Source organism: Crocodylus porosus, unplaced genomic scaffold (assembly GCF_001723895.1).
Source record: "Crocodylus porosus isolate Cpor-Errol unplaced genomic scaffold, CroPor_comp1, whole genome shotgun sequence".
NCBI lineage: Eukaryota > Metazoa > Chordata > Crocodylia > Crocodylidae > Crocodylus > Crocodylus porosus.
This window is the reverse complement of record NW_017728909.1, coordinates 827764-848943: the sequence shown is the minus strand read 5'-3', so window position 1 is coordinate 848943 and position 21180 is coordinate 827764. Positions and strand designations below refer to the sequence as shown.

At 38.6% G+C, this 21180-nt stretch overlaps 1 protein-coding gene across 4 annotated transcripts in view; it reads left to right on the top strand.

Annotated features, from left to right (window-relative positions):
* NEDD4L (neural precursor cell expressed, developmentally down-regulated 4-like, E3 ubiquitin protein ligase) overlaps window positions 1–21180 on the top strand; it is a 259010-nt gene that overhangs the window by 192453 nt on the left and 45377 nt on the right. For 2 of the 4 annotated variants that reach the window (XM_019531743.1, XM_019531740.1), the window contains 4 exons: window positions 2210–2269; window positions 12255–12386; window positions 12910–13029; window positions 16832–17032. In XM_019531743.1, coding sequence (XP_019387288.1) covers window positions 2210–2269; window positions 12255–12386; window positions 12910–13029; window positions 16832–17032 — 513 coding nt within the window. The remainder of the gene's footprint in view (window positions 1–2209; window positions 2270–12254; window positions 12387–12909; window positions 13030–16831; window positions 17033–21180) is intronic. The other 2 variants (XM_019531744.1, XM_019531741.1) reach the window with 1 other exon arrangement.

The following is a 21180-nucleotide window of genomic DNA, read 5'->3' as shown; positions in this document are numbered from 1 at the left end:
GGGGCACATGGAAGAGCCTTCCAAACAGTGCAGGGCAGCAGGGATCAGCCCCCGCCAGGCAGGAACTGGTGACCAGGCTCCATGTGCTGCAGGGGTGGAGCTGGCTGGAGTACAAGGTGCCTCAGCTCAGGGCTAGCCAGCAGGCAGACCCCGCACTGAGGCACTCTGCACATGCACCAGCCAGCCGCAGAGCAGCACATGGAGACGGGAGCCCTTCCAGCCCAGGGCTGGCTGCTCCCTCATCTCGAGGCATACTGAATCCCAGGCGGCTGCTTCATGGCTACTTGAGATGCAGCATGCCTCAGTATGGGGCTCTGCAACACGTGGAGACAGGAGAGCAACCTTGGGCTGGCTGCTCCCCCACCTCTACTTGCCGCTCCATGGCTGGCTGGGGCACAGTGTGCTTCAGTGTTGCAGCTGCCTGCCAGCTAGCCCTGTGCTGAAGCTTACGTGCTGCTCCTCACGAAAAAGCTCCACAGCAGGTTAGTACTTGTATTTTACAAGACTGTCCTGCTGCAAACTACATTAGCTTCACGCACCCTACTAGAGTCTTATGTGTAGATGCCGTGACGTTTATTGCACAGTTAGTTAGTCAACTGTACAGTAAACATCTTATGTAGATGCACCCATATTGTACTAAATAGTAGAAACTTTACCTAATTCTTTTTTAAAAATGATCTAACGTGCCACCTAGCTTTATTCACAGTGCTTCTCTTTACATTGGTTTGTGCAAAAGTCAAACGCTTGCGTCTAATATCCATGCAAATTTTATGACCCATATGATGCATTATTTTTTCTTAATGTATCCGATCATAGAAATTAACTGAATCCCTTTAAACAGGAAAAGGTACTGAAAGATTTTTTCAAAAGGGTAGCTGTGGGTTCTGTGTCACTCTATAGCTACATAGGCCTTTACTGCTGATACCAAGGAAGCTCTGTACATTTTCTTATCCTTGAATTTAATTCTATGGTGCCAAAGAATTGTGCACCAGTGTGAGCTAAATCACAATTGTAGTTTAGCTTTTGGCTTCAGCTTTTCAGAATACTTCAAAACATGTGACATATCCAGAAAATGGACATTTCCTTTAGAATCTTAACAAATCCCTATTATTATATATGAACTTACAAATGAAAAGTATTATTAACAATTGCATGGGAATGCTGGGTAAATACAAAATAATATAAGGTGATTACCAGGATTTCTTTCTTCCTTTGTTGCTACTAAACTACTATAGGTTATTTATTTTTAGTTAGATATTGGTCAGATAATTCATTTATATAAATGTGGTTTTGTTAAACAGGTGATAGTTTTTCCACACTTCTTTGTATTATTAATTTTTAATGCACGGTAAAGCTAGAGAGTACCCAGTCATTCTACACATCATTCTGAGATGACATGATATTACAATGATAAATGTTTTGGAATGTGTCTAATGGAAATGCTTCTAAAATACTACCTACCTATTTTCTTTCCTGGATAAAAGTGGTTGTCTTGCACTGGTCCCTTGGGTATCTGCTTTTTCTGTATTTTCATTTTTCTTTGTCTTTATCAATAATGGGTTCTTTTTGCTGGTGTATAAGGTTGGGCTTTGTTACAATTCTTTTTTCAGTGTGTTGTTTTATAAATGTTGACTAAGGACTTAAAGCAGCAGAATTGAAAACATTACTTGATCTGACCTATCTTCAACCTCTACTGGACTAATAGTAATTTTTCTTCTACCAACTAAAACCACACCTTATTCCTAAGTAAGCTGTCTTTGCAGGGCAATGTTGCTTCTTTCTAAAATCTTGGAATACCAGGTTCTCCTTTTCACAGAGCTTAGCACTCACTGATGGCCACAATATAGCCTCTTCATTTCTAAATGGCTGAGCTTTGTTTGTAGAGCTGAACATCTATAATGCCTCTGTCTGAAGGATGTAATTGCCTTACATTACAGTAAAGCTTCTGTCATTATCATAGCAGTAGCAAGTATATTGAATCATTGAGCAGAGCTCTTACAAATTAGTTTCCCCAGTCTTGGAAGTCATTGCACAAGTAATGTGTGTACATCTGACAAGGTTATCAGTGATTGATGGCTTATAATCTAATTGCTCTCCATTAAAATGTGTAAGAGAGTGGCTGTGATTCCTTGTTCCTGAAGATATGAGAGTAATCTATGCCCTTCATCACTAAATATACTTATCTGTAACATTAATTATCATTTAACAGCAGAGTGGTCCATCTAGGAGAGCTCGTTCTTCAACTGTCACAGGTGGTGAAGAACCAACGGTAATAATACTCTTTATCAAACACTTTATGTAAATAACTTGTGGGTTGGGTTAGGATCTTGTAAGGCAATGAATATTTTTTTTATACAGCATCAGTATGCTGGTTACAATGAGTTTTTTCTGAAACAATAACTGTGTTGATATTGTCTTTTGTGTGTGTTTGAAATACTTTATCCAGCTAGTAAATACTACAATATCAAAACTGTATTAGATTCTATAAAGGTAAATGATTTTTAGACAGAACTATCCTCTCAGTAAATACCATTGAGTTGCCATAAATTTAAATGATAACAGTGCTGTGATGCTCAGCCTTCCGGCTCTGTGGGCTGGATGAGTGGCACAGGGTGGTGTGCAGCTGTGATCCTGTGCACTGGTCCAGTCCCACTCACTGGATCCAAACTGGTCCCGTGCTTCAGATCTAGCTGACCACTGGCCCAGTCCCATGCTCTAGATCTAGCTGCACACCAGCCCGGTCCCATGCTCCAGATAGCTGCATTCCCCAGACCTGCTCATTGCATCAAGCCACAACATGACCCCTCACACTGGCTGCACCACAGACTGCTGATGTAGCACAGAGGGCCACATTATCTGGCCTGCAGGCCTTCCTGCAGGTCCAGCAATTTGGGAGCAAGGGTGCCACATTAACACTCCCCCTGCTCGCTTACTGTCGAACTTCCCAACCCATGGGAACCCCAGTCCTTTGTGCTGAATGATACAGCTCCTTGGGCTGGAGATTGAGCACTACTTATACAGTACTTAATTTTTTATTGTTATATGCCATTTAAAAACCAACAGATACTTTGGAAATATAGTTTTTACCACCTTTGCTAGCTGATCATGCATCTACCTTCCTAACATGCACAGAGGACTAATTCAGTGCAATTCTTAGGCTTTAATATAACTGTAAGAACCATGGAACCATACACTTCTCAGTACAGAATCTTGTACTTTATTGCCAACCTTGATTTTCCAGTCCCCACTCACTAGCCTGAGACTGAATGTTTTTACCTTGAACCATTCAAAAATATGCTCTAGTTTGTAAATATTGAAAGTTTTCTATCACTAAAACATTTTTCCTATCTCATTAGACTTTGTCAAAGCATGCCATGTACTTAGTCTGTTCAAATGTAAATATAAAGCAATAGAGTGTCCTATTCATAATAGTAGCAATAATAATATTGAGATTTTATAAATATATGTGTATGTCAGTGGAAGCCAGTGTAATTAAGGTTGGTTGATTTGTGGTGGTGGTGGCATTATGTGCTCATTACTGACCAAATGAAGACCCATTATGTTGCACTTCATGTACTTGCTCGTTGTTAAATTTCCAAACCAGTAAAGGATTTCTTGTGCTAAGAGTCAGTACCTTTCACAGAAAAGTGCTTTTGGCTTCCAGGGCAAAACTGAGGATTGAGAGCCCATAGAACAGGCAAAAATGTGAGGTATTGATCTTCAATGTAGTGCCAGCCTTTGGTTGGCAGATACTTAGAAACACATTGGCTGCTTGCAGCTGTTAAAAAAAACTGCACTTTACTGGAAGCAGTAGCATGTTACTTCGAACTGGGTCCACAGCGTCTGCATAGATCAGGTGTTTCAGTGAGGCTTTTTGGTACTTTTATCTAAAGTTGGTTCAATCAGCTATTAGATAAGTGCCAAAAAACCTCCACTAAAGCGCCCAATCTATATAGACATCAGGCAGGCCAGGACAACTAACACGCTGCCTTGCCTGGGTATGTGCTAGGCCACTGATTTGGGGTTGCGGGGGGGTGTTGTGTGGGGAGGTTAACCTCTGCATGCAGCCATTGTTTGCAACCAGAGTTGCAAAAGCTGAATTCAGATTAGAGCTACTTTGTTGTGAGTGCCTTATCATGATTTCCAAAGTAGGTGTACGTTTTGGATATTGTGACTAAGTATATTGCTGCTCAGGAAGGGGAAATTGGTGCTCAATGCTTGTAGTTATATTGATTCTGTGAATACCATGGAAATTTCAACCCAAATTGCAAAAAGAATTTAGGCATGTAAAATGGAAGTTAGGCAAAATTTAGGCTTATAAATCCAGAACGGTGTTCCTCAAAATACCACCGTAACCCCTTGTCACATAGGCATTTAGTATTCTTCTTCAGCACATGCCCAGAATTGCCCCCGTCTTCAAAGGGCTGAGGATCATCTTTGCACTTAACCTCACGCTTTAGTTGGAGTGGGATGTGCAAACTAGAAGTTGCTTCACTTAAATCCCCTTGTGGGCCCAACCCAGTTAGATACATCTATGTCTCAAAAGAAAGGAGTGATCTGTTTTTGAAAGAAATGACTTGCATCTCAAAGCCAGAAAAGGGTTCTGGGCTACAAATCTCAATTTCTTGCTCAGTGTTTTGACACTAAGTGGTTCCTTGGTTGCTGTGCTGGGTGTTGGGAATCTCCAGGTGAGATGCTTAAACTAACTCCCTGCCTTGTGCCTTGTTCAGGGTGTACATTTCTCACCAGGAGCCAAGCACCTACCAGTTAAAAGTTATGATGCTCCATGCGTAGACTGCCTCTGTGTCACATTTGGGAGAGCTGCCACAAAGCATGCCCTGCCAATCCTACTGCGCATGCCTCAGCCCCTCAGAGTGAGCGGTCATGAGAGAGCGCTCAAAGCTCCCTTTAGGATCTCTGTCTCAGAGGTGCTCCTGTGCGTGCCCTCAGGGCTGTTCTAAGGTGACTGCCTCACCATGTCCAGGATTAAGTGTACACTGGCAGGGAGTACATGGGCTTCACAGTGGCACTTGCAAGCACTGTACAGAGACGGTGTAGATATGTCCTTGGTGTGTCTGTAGGTTTAACCTTGAATGCTCATAAGAAATTAATGCACGTGCGCAAAGCATTGCTCTACTGAATAACAGTAGTCTCTGCTTTATGCCTGGAGAAGAATGACTGTGCCCAAAAGCTTGCTAAGAACTTTTTCTCAACTACTCAGTTGGTTTAATAAAAGATATCACATCTACTCAAAGAGCTGTGCCTGCCTATGTCCTTAGACCAACATGGCTACAACCAAAAACCCAGGTTAGGTTATGCAAGACAGGTGTTTATCTGCATGTATGTTGATGTACAGTATATATAGCATGCCTGTGTGTGTGTGTGTGTGTGTGTGTGTGTGTGTGTGTGTAAAATTTGTACATTTGGTTTTAACAGGTTTACTTTTCAACAGTATTTTTTTCCTGAAAGCATCCAAGGAAGCTAACTGTTATTTCTTGAGAGATGATCTGTAAAGCTTAGAACTGAGGAAGGCAGTAACAGTGTCAGAGACTGAGCTAAAATGCCTGAATATGTTGCTTCCATCTCTGTTTATATAAGAAAACTTTTTTTAAAAAGTGGCATGCTTCTGAGAATCCCTCCTGGGCTGCTCTGAACAGAATGCAGTGCTGCAGTCCAGTGCATTTAAATGACTTGCTTCTTGATCTGGTGTTTTCATTTGGAAAGTTAGTTAATTAATTATGCCTTTCTTCTATTTGGTACATATGGCCCCCACAATTCTCCCATCTTCAGCAGTCTTGTACAGGAGTTTTTGTTTCTTTCTGCTCTGTTTTTATGATTCTCAGTTTTGCCTTGGTGTCTGTCTCCAAGTTGTCTTGAGCCCACTTTGCCCTCTGCTTTGGAGATCCCAGTCCAACGCCTGCCTTGTTAAACTGTGTGGGTCATTTTTCTACAAGCGTCTCAGTCATTTCCATTTTTGTTGCCTTATTTCTAGTCCTGTTTGTTTCCCTTTAATCTTTTGCTGTAGTACTTCATTCTGATTTCCAACCCCCCCTCTCCGCCCAACTCTTGGATATTAAAGATTGTGTCTATTACTGCTGTTTATGAAGGTTTGGAGTTTACAAACTAGGATCGTATTAAGTCTTCTTATGTCAGTGCCATGCATTTCAGTGCCATGCACTAAGGCAACTTCTGTTCTGTTCATGTTAAATACAGAGCTTAGTTTAGAGCACAAGATTTCTGTTTCTCCAGATTGGTTTCAGGTTCATTTGGCTTTAATGTCTTTGCCTGGTTCACTTATTGACTTAGAAAATTCAGTTCATAATAAGGTAAAATGCTGCAAATATGTTAAATCAATTTATGAGTTAAGAGATGATCTAAAGAAAGAGAGAAATTAATGCCATTAAGATGCCATATGTGGCATCTTTACTACCTCCCTCTCCTTTGTGACTGTCTCCTCATAACTCTAAGATGCTGTCTACAATAGTAAACTGTGCTTTAGCGGCAGTGCTGCAGTACTTTGGGCAAGCTGCCTCCAAGGCCGGAGGCATCTGCACAGTGCCATAAGCAGACTAACTAGCACAGACACGCTTGTTGGCACCATCTTTCATTGCCACCCAGTAAATTTCTGTGTAGACCTGGACTAAACCAGGTATTTGCATTGTTCACTAAATACATCCTTTTAATTTTGTTTTGAATAGAAATGTAGACATAAAGACTGAGCAGTTCAGAAATTCTCTTGCAGTTCTGAGACGGCCATATCCTATGTTTAATTTCACTTAATTTTATATTGTAAAAAATAACAGTAACCTGCTTTCATGTATGTACAGTACATACAGCCCTAAAAAAGCAAGTCATTGGCTGACAGTCACACACGCTACATTGCTTCTAACCAAACAAGCTGGTTAAGCACTGCTATCTTTTTAACTAACATTCATTTAGCAAGTGAATGAATCAAGTTATCATGATCTGCCCCAGCAGATACTGTTTAGTTTTCTTCTTTTCCCCTTCTGTGTGGTTGTCTCTGAAAACAAGTTGTCTAGACAGATTGTGATATTTCTGTCATTGGAAGTTTCTAACTGCAGGCTAGACGACCATTTGTCTGTGGTTGTCTAGAAATGGATGTCCTGCCTTGAATGGGAGATAGGACTAGAAGACTTCTCCATGTCTCTGCCAATCCTGTTTTTCTATATTTATAATTTTCTTGTCTTTCCTGTCCAAGTAACTTGTCCACTTTCCCCCCGTTCTTTATCTTTCTTGGACTTACACTTCCTTCTCCAAACCTTCTACATTACATTATTTTACAGCTCAGCTGTATATAGCTTGTGATTTTGCATAAGAGAGAATTGCCTTACAAGAGAATGAAGTAAGATTTCCAAGAATTAGGTATTTGATAAGAGCGTAATTCAAGAACAGGAGTTATTGTGAAATATGTTGCTGGAGCAACAGGGAACTTCAGTGGACCAGAGAAAGTCGCCATGTCTCACCAGGATATTGTCTGTAGCAATTTTTGTCATTTACAATATGGTTTTCCTTAACATGATGTATATACAGGATATATTATTGTTACAAGAAAATATGCAAAATCATTGGCTATGAATAAGGCCTGAACATTTTGTTATGTCAGTCAACTCAGAGATGTCTCTAGCTATGGTAGCCTTATTTCAGTCCTGTAAAGCATATGGTTTTTAGTTTCTTGGGTTGCTCTGTGTTTTTACAAGAAAGTGTATTTCAATCAAGATCTTTTATACTTGCATTTAAGATTGTCAGCAAACGGAGGGAAAAATAAAAGAATCTGAGAGTTCAGTGCCCCGTGAACAAATTAATAATGGCACAGAATAGTGCTGGACTGTAAAAATTAAATCTAATTCAGCCATGCATCACAGGCTTTAATCTGTTTGCATCCTTCCATCCTATGTAGGTAAAAATACAGGAAATTGCTTCTATTTTTTTACTTATATTTTCAGCCATTTTATATTTTGTGAATATTTTATTACCTGGCAGTAGGGGGGTTTGTTTATTTTTAACACTGAACTTAAATTTGAGGTAAATAAGAACTGATTGGTGATGTTTGTTTATAAGGGCTAAATTTCAGTCCTTTAAGCATTTATTATTTTTCTGGTTGCTGTTTTTTAGCAGTGGAACTTCATGGTTTCTGGTTGATTAAACTGCTTCAGTCACATACTGTACTGACATCTCTTCATTACAGTGATATCAAATGTGGCGTTCTAGTTTTTAAATGCTGTTTTCAACTCAATTTTGTATGGAAGGTTGCAGATTAAAACATGAATCAGGTTACAAAATGAATGTCCATACTCAAAGTCCATACTTATTGAAGGTAAATAAATGTTGTACAATGATCTAAAATAAAAAATACAGTTGCAACTGTCCCATGATTTATGCAACTGTGACTGATTTAGAGCAGGAGGGTAAGCTTTTCCATCCCCTAAATTTCTTGTCCATCTATTTCCAGATGGCTAGTTCATTTTACCACCTGGATTACCTCCGATTTTCATGGGGCAGGTTCCAAGTGTAAGATGCCAAAAGTAATGCTTGGATTTTTAAGCTAAAAACAATTATTTGATCAACGAGTAACAGAAGCTTTTACTTTGTTCCAGTCAAGGATGATTTTACCTTCCAAGTACATCCTTTAGCCTGACTTAGTGGAAGTGTTTCTGAAATGAAAAGCTCATTATTTAAGAATGATGTTCCATTTTGTGCTTAGAGGCATAGTAATTTTCCTGCTGATTTGCTTGGGACCTGTCTTGGGTCAACAGCTTCAAAAATTTCTTTTGAGCTGCCCATGATCTCTTCTTAATGTACTTTACCCCTCATACTCTGAAGGCTGCCTTTTTCTGAGGGCTGCATATTTGATCTGACCTCCCCATCGCCCTGCTTTGCTTTTCTAGATTGTGATTTCTTTTGCCAGTTGTACATATCAGGGATTTGATCTTGCAAAATGCTAACAGTCATTAACTCCCACTAACCTCAATGAGACTCAAAAGCACTCAACGTCTCAAAGGTGTTTAGTACCTTGCAAGATTGAGTATTGAATTTGGGACTTTCTTTTGCCCATAAAACATCATTTTAAGTGCCTGTTGTACTAATGAGCTTAAGTGTAGGTATCAAGAATACTCCTTCATACTGAGGTGTCTAGATGGGGGGAAAAATAATTCAATACAGAATTCTAGAAGCTGTGCAAAAAAAAAAAAAAAAGACATCCCATCCTTTCTTGGCTTAAAGAAACTACTATTTCTAACAAAATGAGCAAAGAGTACACATTGAGAACCAACAGAAGATCTTTTGTTCTTAGCAAAACCTCTGACTACATGTTCTGTTTCTCTTTTCGTCAGCACAGCTGCATATCTTCCCCCTGAGCTTGCTTGAAATTGCAGTAACACACACTGCTCTAAAGTGAAAATGATATACTTTCTAATCTGATTTCTGTCAAGCAATGGAGGACTAGGTGTTAACTACGTTCTGTGCCCTTTTAAGTTTGACATCTGAAAAGAATGTTTAAAAAGATTTTATAAAAAATTATATTCAGTTGTTGGAGCATATGTCCCCTTGTGTTGTGTGCAGGGTTGTTGCCTTAAAAGTCTGGCTTCATTGCAGGCTGCACCAGATTTAATGAGCACTGGAGAAATCTCTTCTCTAGAGCAAAGGGTGACTATAATAAGCATGCCTGTGTTTCTGTGCTTCCTCTTTCTCATATCCAGCCACTGCCTGTTGTCAGACGTCTACAAAACTTTGCAGTTAATCTTTTCTCTGTGTGTGTGTGTGTGTGTGTGTGTGTGTGTGTGTGAAGTATAGTATCTTGCTTCTTTCAGGAACATCCATTAACACTATCTTCTCTTTTCCAAACAGTCTGAAAAGAACTCTTAAATCTTCTTTCATGCAGCAGATTGTTAAGAAAACAGAGCGTGTAAATGCAGGCACAACTGCTCTCTGCAGCTCAGATATGACACAGATCCTTCCACTGGCTCAGATATCAGAACTAGTACTTCCAGCTCAAGAACTTGCATTATTACATTCAACATGAAGCTCAGGGGCTACAATCACAGCGAGTCTAACGGCTTAAAAACTGACTTTTTCTCCACTTGCCCTGCCCTGCCTTCCAAATCATGTAAATTCTAGCACAGACACACTGCCTTAACATCAGAATTTTCGCTTGAGATTACATGGTGAGCATTAATTGCTTATTTTATACCCATAAGAGACTGCTGTGTTGGCTGTTGTCATCTACCAAAGGAACGCCATGGATTGAAGTACATTGCTTTAAGAAAGGGCCTTAGTGTATTTTTCCTGAGCTTCAAAGCCACCCTTCCATTAGAATGATTGTTAGAGATGATAAACTAAAGCATAACACAGAAACTGGCAAGATAGTTAGGGTCTGGCCCTTGCTTTTTCTTGCCCTGACACAAGTATTTGGTTTAATCAGTCACCTGCTAATGAAAGAAATTTTGAGATAAGAATAAAGAAAACCCCAATATTTTAGTCTCTTAGTAATCTAAGCTTATTGACAATATACTGCAGGACACCTTACAGTTCCTTATGCTTCCCTCCTAATTTTGGATTCATTAGAGGCCAGGAAGATTGTCCTACAAAAATTAAAGATATCCTCTCTGGGCAATTTTCTGTTGAATAGCTGCCTATTAAACATGAGGCTCATTTGGATTTGCATGAGTTATGCGAGCTAAGCATCTGTCCTGTTTTTCTCTGATTGGCAGTAAGAATAGCATTTTTCATTCCCTCATCCAAGTGACATTTGGGGGCGAGAGGGGCAGAAAGCTAGGATGTCACTTGGTTTAATAGGGAGGAAAATAAACAAACATAAAAACTGAAAGCACATTGAGACTGCAGAGTTAAACATTCAAAGGTTAGGAAATACCAGATGGAAGGTTGCAAAGGGCAAGCCTTTTGTACCTGCTTCCTCTATGCAATGTTATCACAAAAGCTGCCAGCCTGGAGCGTGCATCCAGATTGCCATTTCAATTCTGTATGCAGGATCAGTGTGGTAAAACCCCAATACTCTCCAATTTAAAAATGAAACATTGACAGCTTGACAAGTTGCAACTTGTTTTGATCATGTTAACTCTTCCATTACATGCCTCTGAGCCTATGAAATTTGGCAGATTCAGATGGGCTGGCTTCAAAACCTGTCGTCTTTATAAGCAATTTTATTAGCCAGCAGTGGAGCAGAATTACCACACTGCAGTCTACAGAAGGTCCGAAAGAACATGATTCATCTGAAGTGAGAGCCCGTCCATAGTTACAGAGTGGTTTGAATAAAGGCTATGATTTAGGTTCAATCGCATCATGTTAAGAACACTGCAATATGCGCTCGGATGTAATGAGACTTCATTTGAGAAATATGAGCAAATATTCTTTCAGGAGCATTTTCCATGAGGAGGCCCTACGTTTTGCAGTGTGGTATATTTTTTCCCTTTTAATATTGTTCCAGAATTAAAGCCTAATTGGCTTAAACAGTGAATGTTCTCGTTGACCCGCATGCTTCATATAGATTTTTGGTTTCCTGTAGAATTCCAGAGTTAAATTGTGGTATCGTTGTTGTATTGTTAATTGGTCTTTCTTGCACTGCTGTCATCTATATGTTGCCACATGTTATATATTCATGTCCTACTATTCTATGGATTGTTAACATAGCACTGGACAGAAGAAGAGTGTCGTCTCTCTGTGGAAGGACTGCCTTTTTCTTTTCATGATCATTTACTCTCCAGAAAACCCCAAACCCTGACTTTAGATCTGAAGGTGAACTTTGGGTCTCAAGGAAAAGAATCAGAACTTCAAAGCCTGACTCTGTATATTCTCCCTTAATTGTCCCAAACTCTTGCCTGAAGATTAACTACTTGACCTACACAACAGCCTTTGGGGTAGATATGTGGAAAATGAGGCAGAGGTTGTGACTGACCCAAGACTACTTAGTCCCTCCATAGCAAAGACGGGATAAGTTTTTTTTGTTTTGTTTTTTTTTCTTCTTCTCCCCACCAAATGGTCTCTCTGACTGCTGCTTACCATCACAGCTACAGGGAGTAAATAAAAAGGAAAGCCATAAAAAGTGAAAGCAATTTCTATCATGATGCATAGTTTCCAGTTCATTTTTATAACCCCTGTTAGTTTCCTGGCATGGGAGTTTAGGAATAGCATACGTCAAAAAAAAGTATTAGATTTCTGAAGATAATTAATCTTTCTCAAGTTACCACAAATAACAATATGGTAATTTCTTGCATAAACAGCCATCAGTGGCCTATGTGCATACAACACCGGGCTTACCTTCAGGCTGGGAAGAAAGGAAAGATGCTAAGGGACGTACTTATTATGTCAATCATAACAATCGAACCACAACTTGGACTCGGCCCATTATGCAGGTATGAAGATTGTTATCCTGATTAAAAACTGCAACAAAATGCTTAAAATATATTAGGTATACATCACTTGTGAAAGAGCTCTGCAAGGCTCTTAAACAGCAACAAGTTATGGATTGTGGTGACAATTCAAAACAAAGTGATTGCCTGTAACCGTGAAGATGAAGATTTACAGTAATTAAAGTTAATTCTTTTGCTAAGTATCTGTTAAGGGAAGAATAAAAATGTAGTTATGGACACAGTGCTCAAAATTTGAGACAGATGCGTAAAGTAAGTTGTACATTTTAGAATCCAATTCCAAAGGAAGATTTTATTCATGTAGCACTTAATATAGATAGCCTGGGTCATTTTTTATTATTTTAATGAGACTAATTTTTGCTTCCATTGAACATGGCTTTTGAAATTAATCTGTTTAATACTTATTTAAAAAAAAATTAACAGAGTAGCAACAGCTTTTTTTAACAGTCTAACTATGGATTAAGATAATTATAACATTTAGCTAAACTTCTTTTTGCCTCTGAACTAGCTTGCAGAAGATGGTGCAGTTGGGTCAGCAACAAACAGTAACAACCATCTCAGTGAACCTCAGATAAGACGGCCTCGTAGCCTCAGTTCACCCACAGTAACTTTATCTGCTCCACTTGAGGTGAGAAATCGTGTCTCATCTAACAAGGATTGCTTCTGTCCTGACTTCTCATTCTTTTTGTTGTCTTTTAACTTTTTATATTCATTCCAGTTTTGCAGCCAACCATTCTTCTTTCCTTATCTATTGTTTTGCCTTGCAACAATGCTATTTTCTGAAGCAGTGTTTTCCACATGTACCTTTATTTTGTGTAACAGTATTCTAATTCTTTCTTATTCAGCTCTCACAGTCACTGCTTGGTATGGGAAATATTCTTTCTCCTGCAGGTTGTTTGGTAGCATTAGCTCATTTCACTGTGTGTGTATACACTATAATACTTGCATTGTTGTTGCTCCTTTTTAAAATGTGTCAAATTAGAAATTAAAATTAGTACATCAAGTTAGAAATAGTCTCAAAAGCTGAATCATTTATTTTGAAAAGTGGATGATGTGAACTGTAAAGCAAGGCCATGCAGACTGAGTTTGGAAAGTCTTGGAAGGAAGACTGGCTTAAAACTTTTGGGTTGTATTCTTTTTCTTTCAGTAGGATATTTTAATTTTCTTTTAGTACTTTTGAAGATAATTCTAGGAATTCGTTGTTGGTGTAGACTTAGCTGTCAACTTTGATGCAAAAATTTTTCCAGAGTAGTTTTTGCAGCCTACATGCACTTAAAGACAGCGGGACTGCCACTTCTGAAAATGTGACTTTGATTCCAAAAATGTTGTGATGCTGAAGAGAACAGACTAAAGTTTGAAATACATATTTAAGCATCCAACATCCAGTTGTGAATACATATGTAGTTAAGGTTGTGACTTTTGGCAGCAAGATCTAGTATCTTGGCTGATTATAGTCATACACTCACATTAAATATAATCTTCCATTACAACAATATGCTGTTATTTATTCCTCAAGAAAATGTCTGAAGAACTTTCTCAGGATGCAAGTAACTGAGGGGTCGATCCATATTTGTTTTGTAGGTGCCTAAACAGGATTTAGGAACCTAGAGCACCAGGGAGTCTGTTCTGACGTGCACATCAGAGCAGACTCAATCAAGTCTGCTGGAGCACAGTAATTGCGTGCTCCGGCAGCTCCCAGTGTCATGTGTATCAGCATCCCTGTGCTGAAAAGTGGTGGTGGGATGCTTTAAATCTTGTTCAAGCTTTAGTTAAAGTGCCCCCACTGCCATTTTTTTAAGTATGGGGATGCTGATATACATGATGCTCTGGGCGCTTCAATTAGAGCAGCTCTTGGAACCGCTCTCCCCCCAACCGCTCCAGAGCACGTCAGTAAATGCCCCTAAATCCTAAAGAACAATCCATTTTTGGTCCTACTTCACAAGCCACAAAATGTTGTTGATTCCTGTGTTCACATGGTGCCTCCAAATTCCTTATTCACCTGTACTTGATATTTTGCATGTACTTAGAACTTCTCCAGTTTTATTTCCTAGGTATCTAACACTCACTCCATTATAATCTAGATTAGTTCTTGCATGGTACCTAACTCCCCAGAGAGGCCTGTTCCTTTATGCGCACGTCTACATGAGATGTTTACCATAGAGTTGCCTAATTAGCTCTGCAGTAAACATCTTAGGGTTTACATGTGGAGTGCTAGTAGCATGGAGTGAGCTAATTAACTTGGTTGTAGGTTAGTATTTCCAAATACAAGTACTATCCTATGGCAGAGTTTTCTGCTCGAAAACAATGCGTATGTAGATGTTGACGGGGCTGGCTGGGGCACAAGGGTGTTTCAGTGCAGGGATTGCTTGCTGGCTAGCCCCACAGTGAAGCACTCTCATGCCCTAGCCAGCTCCCCCTCAGCATGTTTTTCTGGGTCGGAGCAGTGCCCCCCTCAAGTCCCGTGCCAGCTGGGGCTACTCTAAACTGACTTAACACAGGGTGATCCTGGGCACACTATCAAACATGGCACCCAAAAGCAATAAACTAAAGTGCAATATACACCAGAGATTCTTGCTGCACATGAATTGAATGTGTAGATGCACTCTGTTTGTGCTCAGGGAGCAGTCACATTAAACTCAGTTCAGTGAAATACTGGGAAATAAGGTGATAACCAGGTTTTGCCGAATAGTGCAGCTGTTAAAGCATTCAACAAAGGAATGGAAAACTTGGGCTTAATACCTTCTTAGCATGAAGAGCTTGAAACCTCATACCTCCTCAGTATGAAGGGCTTGAAACCCACATCTCCCACTGCCCAGGAGAGAACTTTAACACTACGATGGAAAATAATGTTGTGGGAGGCAACCTGTTGAAACTCAGCTGCCTGGGTATTTTCTATTGGGTAGTCATTAGTTTTGTTCTGGCAGCAGGGACCAAAATGTTGTCTGTGTCATTCAATGAAGCAACGATCAGTGAAGACTAAGCCTTTATGTTGAAGAGAGAGGATATATATATATATATACATTTTTTTTTAAATATCAGAAAAGAATGTTACTTTTTATTTATTGTTTTAAATAAACCTGGGTAAAATAAACTTTGAAATCAAAATTTATACCGAACAGTAAGGCCCTAACCTGTTGTAATCTATCAATGTACATCAAACAATTTTGAATTGTTTAAATGAAAATAACAAGCAGAATATTTGTTACCAACATTTAAACCAACTACTGAGCTACTGTCAGTCATTGGCTAAGCACCTGGGCTTGCATTAGCTTGAAGTGCTTTATTAATTTTTGACAGTAGAAGCCACTTCAGCAGGTGCAGAGAATCTGTTCTCTCCATTTCAGCTAGTTCTGTTTGGTGGCTAATACAGTCAAAGTTGAAAAGCCAATTGGGAGTTGAAAAAAAGGGAAGGTTGTTTTTTCCACTTTTAATCCATTAAAAAAGTGTAAGTATCAGATAGTGAGACCTGCTGGTTCTAAAATCTTGAAGGATGTAGTGACCAGGAAGAAATATCAGCTTGGGTGACTGACTGCAATCATTTAATGAGTCAGTTATCAATGTAAAACATATTTTACTAAATAACTTTCCATGCATTAATTTGAGTACTTTCCATTCATACATACTTTCCATGTATTCATTTAATTTACAAAAAAAATAAAGTTCATTTTTTGTGTACTTTTAAGTGAATTCTAATTTCTATTTAAATTCAGCTTGAAACAAATAAAAAAAATCTGGTTATGTAAAGAATAAGGCATCCTGTTCTCCTATCAAAAACATTTACAATTAAGTATTTTAATATATTAATACTAAATTATTCTATGCAAATCAGCTATACTAATTTTCTAAATAAGTGTGTATAGATATATAGTACTCTTCTGGTTAGTAAAAAAAAAATAGCACAGATTATACCAGGCAGTTGGAAGCAACTTTTTTATTAGGAGATAACCAAAAAGTATAAAGAGCAAAAGAAGAATAAAGCTGATTATTTAAAATATGAATTTTCTGCAAACTGATAGAATTGGAAGAGAGGAATAATCTGTTCATCTAACACTGCCTTCTGTTCACCTCTTGTTTCTAACCAGATAGAGTGTGATATATATAGTGAAGCATTGCCTGAATTTTGATCTTTTCTATATAAAATTTTAGTTTTATCTTTATGAGGAGGCAGTATAGAAAGAGTTTAGATTCCATAGCTATGTAACTGGCTGAGGAAAGTGATGGAACACGACCGCTTTCCAAAGTGTAATATGTAGAAAGGAAGAGCCAATTTCAACATAAATGAATGATAAGGATAGAGTTTATCATCAGCCCTTACCTTGTTTATATAGCTCATATCCCTGCTGAATAACTGTTCACTTATGATATCAAGTATCATTCACAATATGATATAAATGATATATGTGGAATCTTCCTGTTGTTCATCTCCACAGGGACTCTCCAAGGACTCTCCTGCACGCCGAGCTGTAAAGGATACCCTTTCGAATCCTCAGTCTCCCCAGCCCTCACCTTATAATTCTCCTAAACCACAACACAAAGTGACACAGAGCTTCTTGCCGCCTGGCTGGGAGATGCGAATAGCTCCAAATGGCAGGCCTTTCTTCATTGATCACAATACTAAAACCACTACCTGGGTAAGATGAATTCTAGCTCCTGAATTGAAGTCTCTTAGTGTCTTCTGAATGTTCCTGATTTGTTGTCTTTCTCTTCCTTCCTGCATCACCTACGTCTTATTGTTGAATATTTTTGTCATGCCTTGTCTTTAATTAAAGGAGAATTGCATCATGTGTTTGTAGAGCAACTAGGAGAATGCATCCTTGAACAGATGCAGTAGTAATACACAGATGAATAGCGATAATACACCTAGAAAGCTCATGTCCCGAGGAAGCTGTGGTTTTGTAACTCCTACTATTAGAGAAAGCAGTCTTATGTCTGTACACTTAGCCACAGAAAGTACATTTGTAGTAGATGTGTACATCTCAACTTTTTGCCTTTTATACACTATATACTTGATGAACCGGTTTAGATGGCTGTTATTTTGAATGAATAATAATATTATATTCAGTTTCCATCTGTAGAAACCAGGACATTTTGAACATTCTGGAGTTTAAATAGTTGGCTCCATCTGCATAATTTGAATCTGAGTTTAGATTTCAGAGGTGCACAAGTCTAATGTGGTTTGGGTCCACTGTTTCAGCTGGCAGCTATCTCAAGTTTTATTGTATTTCACTGCCCTTTTCACTTCTTTCCCATTATATAATTTTTTCTCCCATTATTGTTTCTATTATGTTAGCTGTCTTGTAGCAGTAACCTGCATTTTTCTTTTTTCTTTTTTTTCCCAATTGTCCATGATATTAAAAGGGAAACCCAAATAATACAAAATTATTAAAGGATGGTGAGCTGCCTCTTTTTCTTGCTGCTTGACCATGAAAATTTTGCCTCATAGTTCTGTGTGGAGTAATTCAGCTTGGGTGCAGCCTTGAGAAAGAACTGGATTAAGTTGCTGGTGTTTGTGCATTCCAGAATTTTAGCTTTGAAATCAGAACTGTAGGAAGCCGTTAGCCTAAATACAATCATAGAAAGAGAGAATTCTTCAAAGGCCCAAATGCCCCTGAAAAACTTTTGGTGGGAGTTGGGCATCTAAATCCTATTAGTGGTTTTGAAAATCTCCATAATGAGTATAGAAGAGTAGTTTCTTTTATCTGGACAAACGTGTCTTATACAGTGGCGCATTCATTGGCATTTGCACCCAGGTCATCAGACTGTTGAAGCATATGCATAATTCCATTGGCTTCACTAAGACTCAAGCCCATGCTTAAACTTAGGTACACATTTAAGCACTTTGATGACAAAGGATGCTTAAGTGATAGCTGCCCTCATAATACAACTGAATTTTTGGAGAAAACTACTGTATTTACTCAAATACAAAACAAGGTTTTTCTTCGTAATCAGCATGGAGAAAACAGTCCCTCATTTTTACGTTTGCATACAAGAAAACTGTATTAAATACATTGTCTATCTTTGAACTGCTACTAAAAGCAGCATGTGCTCAATAATGAAAACCAACTGTGAAGCTGATTAAATGCAGCTCTCACTGACTCTAACTATAAAGCACATTGCCTATATCGGGCAAACATGCTGATAGGAACCTACCACAAGGATACGTTAGTGAAACCCACCTGAATAAGGTATATTGGTTGTGTCCACTGAGTGTAGTCCTCCTCAGCACTGACTTTCTCAAGTCATGGTGAGCCTCTACTTTACCTACATTACAGTTCTTCTTCACACTCTCAGCTGAGCTGCACCTTTCTTTCCCATTTCCAATTATTCCTTTTTCTTCATTGGCTTTTAATGTGTGGCAAATATCACAAAATGGGATCCCAAACAGTTCACATAGAATCCATCTGTAACCCATTCTCAGCCTGGTGCATATGATTGGTGTGACCCTGCCCTCCATGAGGTGGAGCCAGAATCAAATTGCCCTGTGCCTCATCTACATATAATTTTTGGGGATCCCAAAACTCATGAGAAGAACACCCAGTTCCAGTCATGAGTGGGGACTAATTAGTACATGGCTCCTTTGTTGTGGGGCAATGGGTATCTGGAGTGCAAACACATACTGAGCACTGCTGAGCTGTGGGGTCACCATGGTTTGAAACACTGTTGACTCTCCGGAGGCCCAGCCCAGTGAACTATAATATAGTTCCAAAGCCAGAAGGCTCATGATTTACCATATAGTGACTTATGTATAGTAAATCATGAGCCTGCTAGTTTTCGACTAATGTCATGCAAAGTTTGTACGTAGGTGCTGTATAAGTAGGTGCCAATATGCTACTTAAAGGTATTTTTATGGAGTACCTGTGCTAAAACTTGCAGCAGTTAAAAAAAAAAAAAGTTAACATGCATCAATTCTGGGTACTATAAAGAAATTGCTACCGCTGTGTTTCTTTCAAGCTCAGTTTTTTTAATTTACTCCTAGCTTCCATGTGCTTAGGGAGAGCAGGGTCTGACAGTAAGGGTAGTGGGGAAGAGGCTAAGGGGAAGCAGAAAGCAAAGGGGCTACCTGACCCCACAGATTTTATTTTCCTTGCCATAGCAGTGTGAGAAGGACAAATTTGAGGTAAACCTCCAATAATTACATTCTATATCTGGAAAATGATATCAAATTTATGCATTTTCTATATATAGCATTTAATTACTGGGGAGTTATCTTATAATCAGGGTTGGCTTACATTGAGTAAATATAGTAAATAGTCAAGATACATATTGGGTGTGAAAGACAGGTTTGATCTGGTGCCAGTCTACGGAATAACAAAGTATCTGGAAAAAAAATACTAATTTGTCATATGTCAGCACAATTAATGAGGTAATGGTATCGATTTTGAAAATTGTCTGATTGTCAGCCTACGGTATACTGAAGGTTTAGTAAGTAACATTAAAATTCATGATTGCATGTTATAAAATAGGCTGTTGAACAATTACATTTTATTTTGGCATTTTTAAAAAAAATTTAATGGAATTTTCTTTGTTAAATTCAGAAAAGGCTTAAATCTAGACAGGCATTCAAATTTTAGTAGAACGTTTTGAGTTTACATGCAGTGCCAACATGAATTTGTAGCTTTCTGAGCTGCGGCTGCTAATTTTTATAGTTTTAACTAGCCTGACTCTCTATCGTTTACGTATGAATATGCAGTTTAAACCTTATACTTGTATTATTGTTATTTCAAATCCCCAAATTGAATTTAGAACTCTAGAAATAGAGGGTGAACATTTTTAAAAGAAAAAAAATGGTTGGATTAGCATATGGCGTCATTGTGCCTTGCCAAAACAAGCTATTGATTTTAGTAATTTGAGCTAGTTTAGCAATTGAATATTCCAGCTTTTCCACATCATCACTGCAATATAATTGTTGCTGGTTGGATTTAATTGTAAACAGCATGCACTTGCGTTTGTTTTATGTCATGCTGATGCCAAATAATCACCACAAATATTCAGGGCCTCCAACAATGGCTGTTAGGTTTGATCTTGTAGCAGCCCAAATAACTGTGTATGTGAGTAAATCCAGGTAAATCCAAACAATTTTGTATCTGGATTTATTTCTCCTAGGATGTCTTTACATTAGTTTACCACAGTGCACCATAAACTTAATGTGTATATATTAAAAAGAATGTAAGAAGCTCATCGTTATCTGTTTCTTTCTCCATCCAAAATCATGAGAAAGAGAACACTTTCTTCTGGCTGGCTGATTTGTTTATTTAAATCTGCAAAAGCCAAAGAGAGATGCATTTTACTGTGGTCCACTGAATAGTTATTTTAAAATGTGGTGGATTAAAGCTGGAGAACTCCTCCCATCTCCAACAAAGCAACAACTAAATAAACTGAGAATAGATCAAAATAGTCCTCCATCATCTGGCAATAATGTCACTCTCCCTAAAAGCTCATGTGATTTAAAAGATGAGACTTCCTGGGTATCTCTGACGGACAGTAAATTCAGGTTGCCTCAGACCACGGAGAGAGTCCGTTCTAAAGACTTGAGGCCCTGTTGCCAACCATCTTCTTTTTCTTTTAATCTGACATCCAGGAAATGGCATCCCTAGAGAAGATGCATTCTTGCATCATTACTCCTCCCTCTGTCAGTAAAAAGGTCACTGGGAAAACATAAACCTTACTGCAGCACTCAGAATATGCTGTTCTGTTACAAATATCCAAGTTTCTCTTGTATATCGTTCTGAAAAAAGAAAAAAAGACCTTAACATGGCCAAACTGCTTTTTCAGTTCTTCC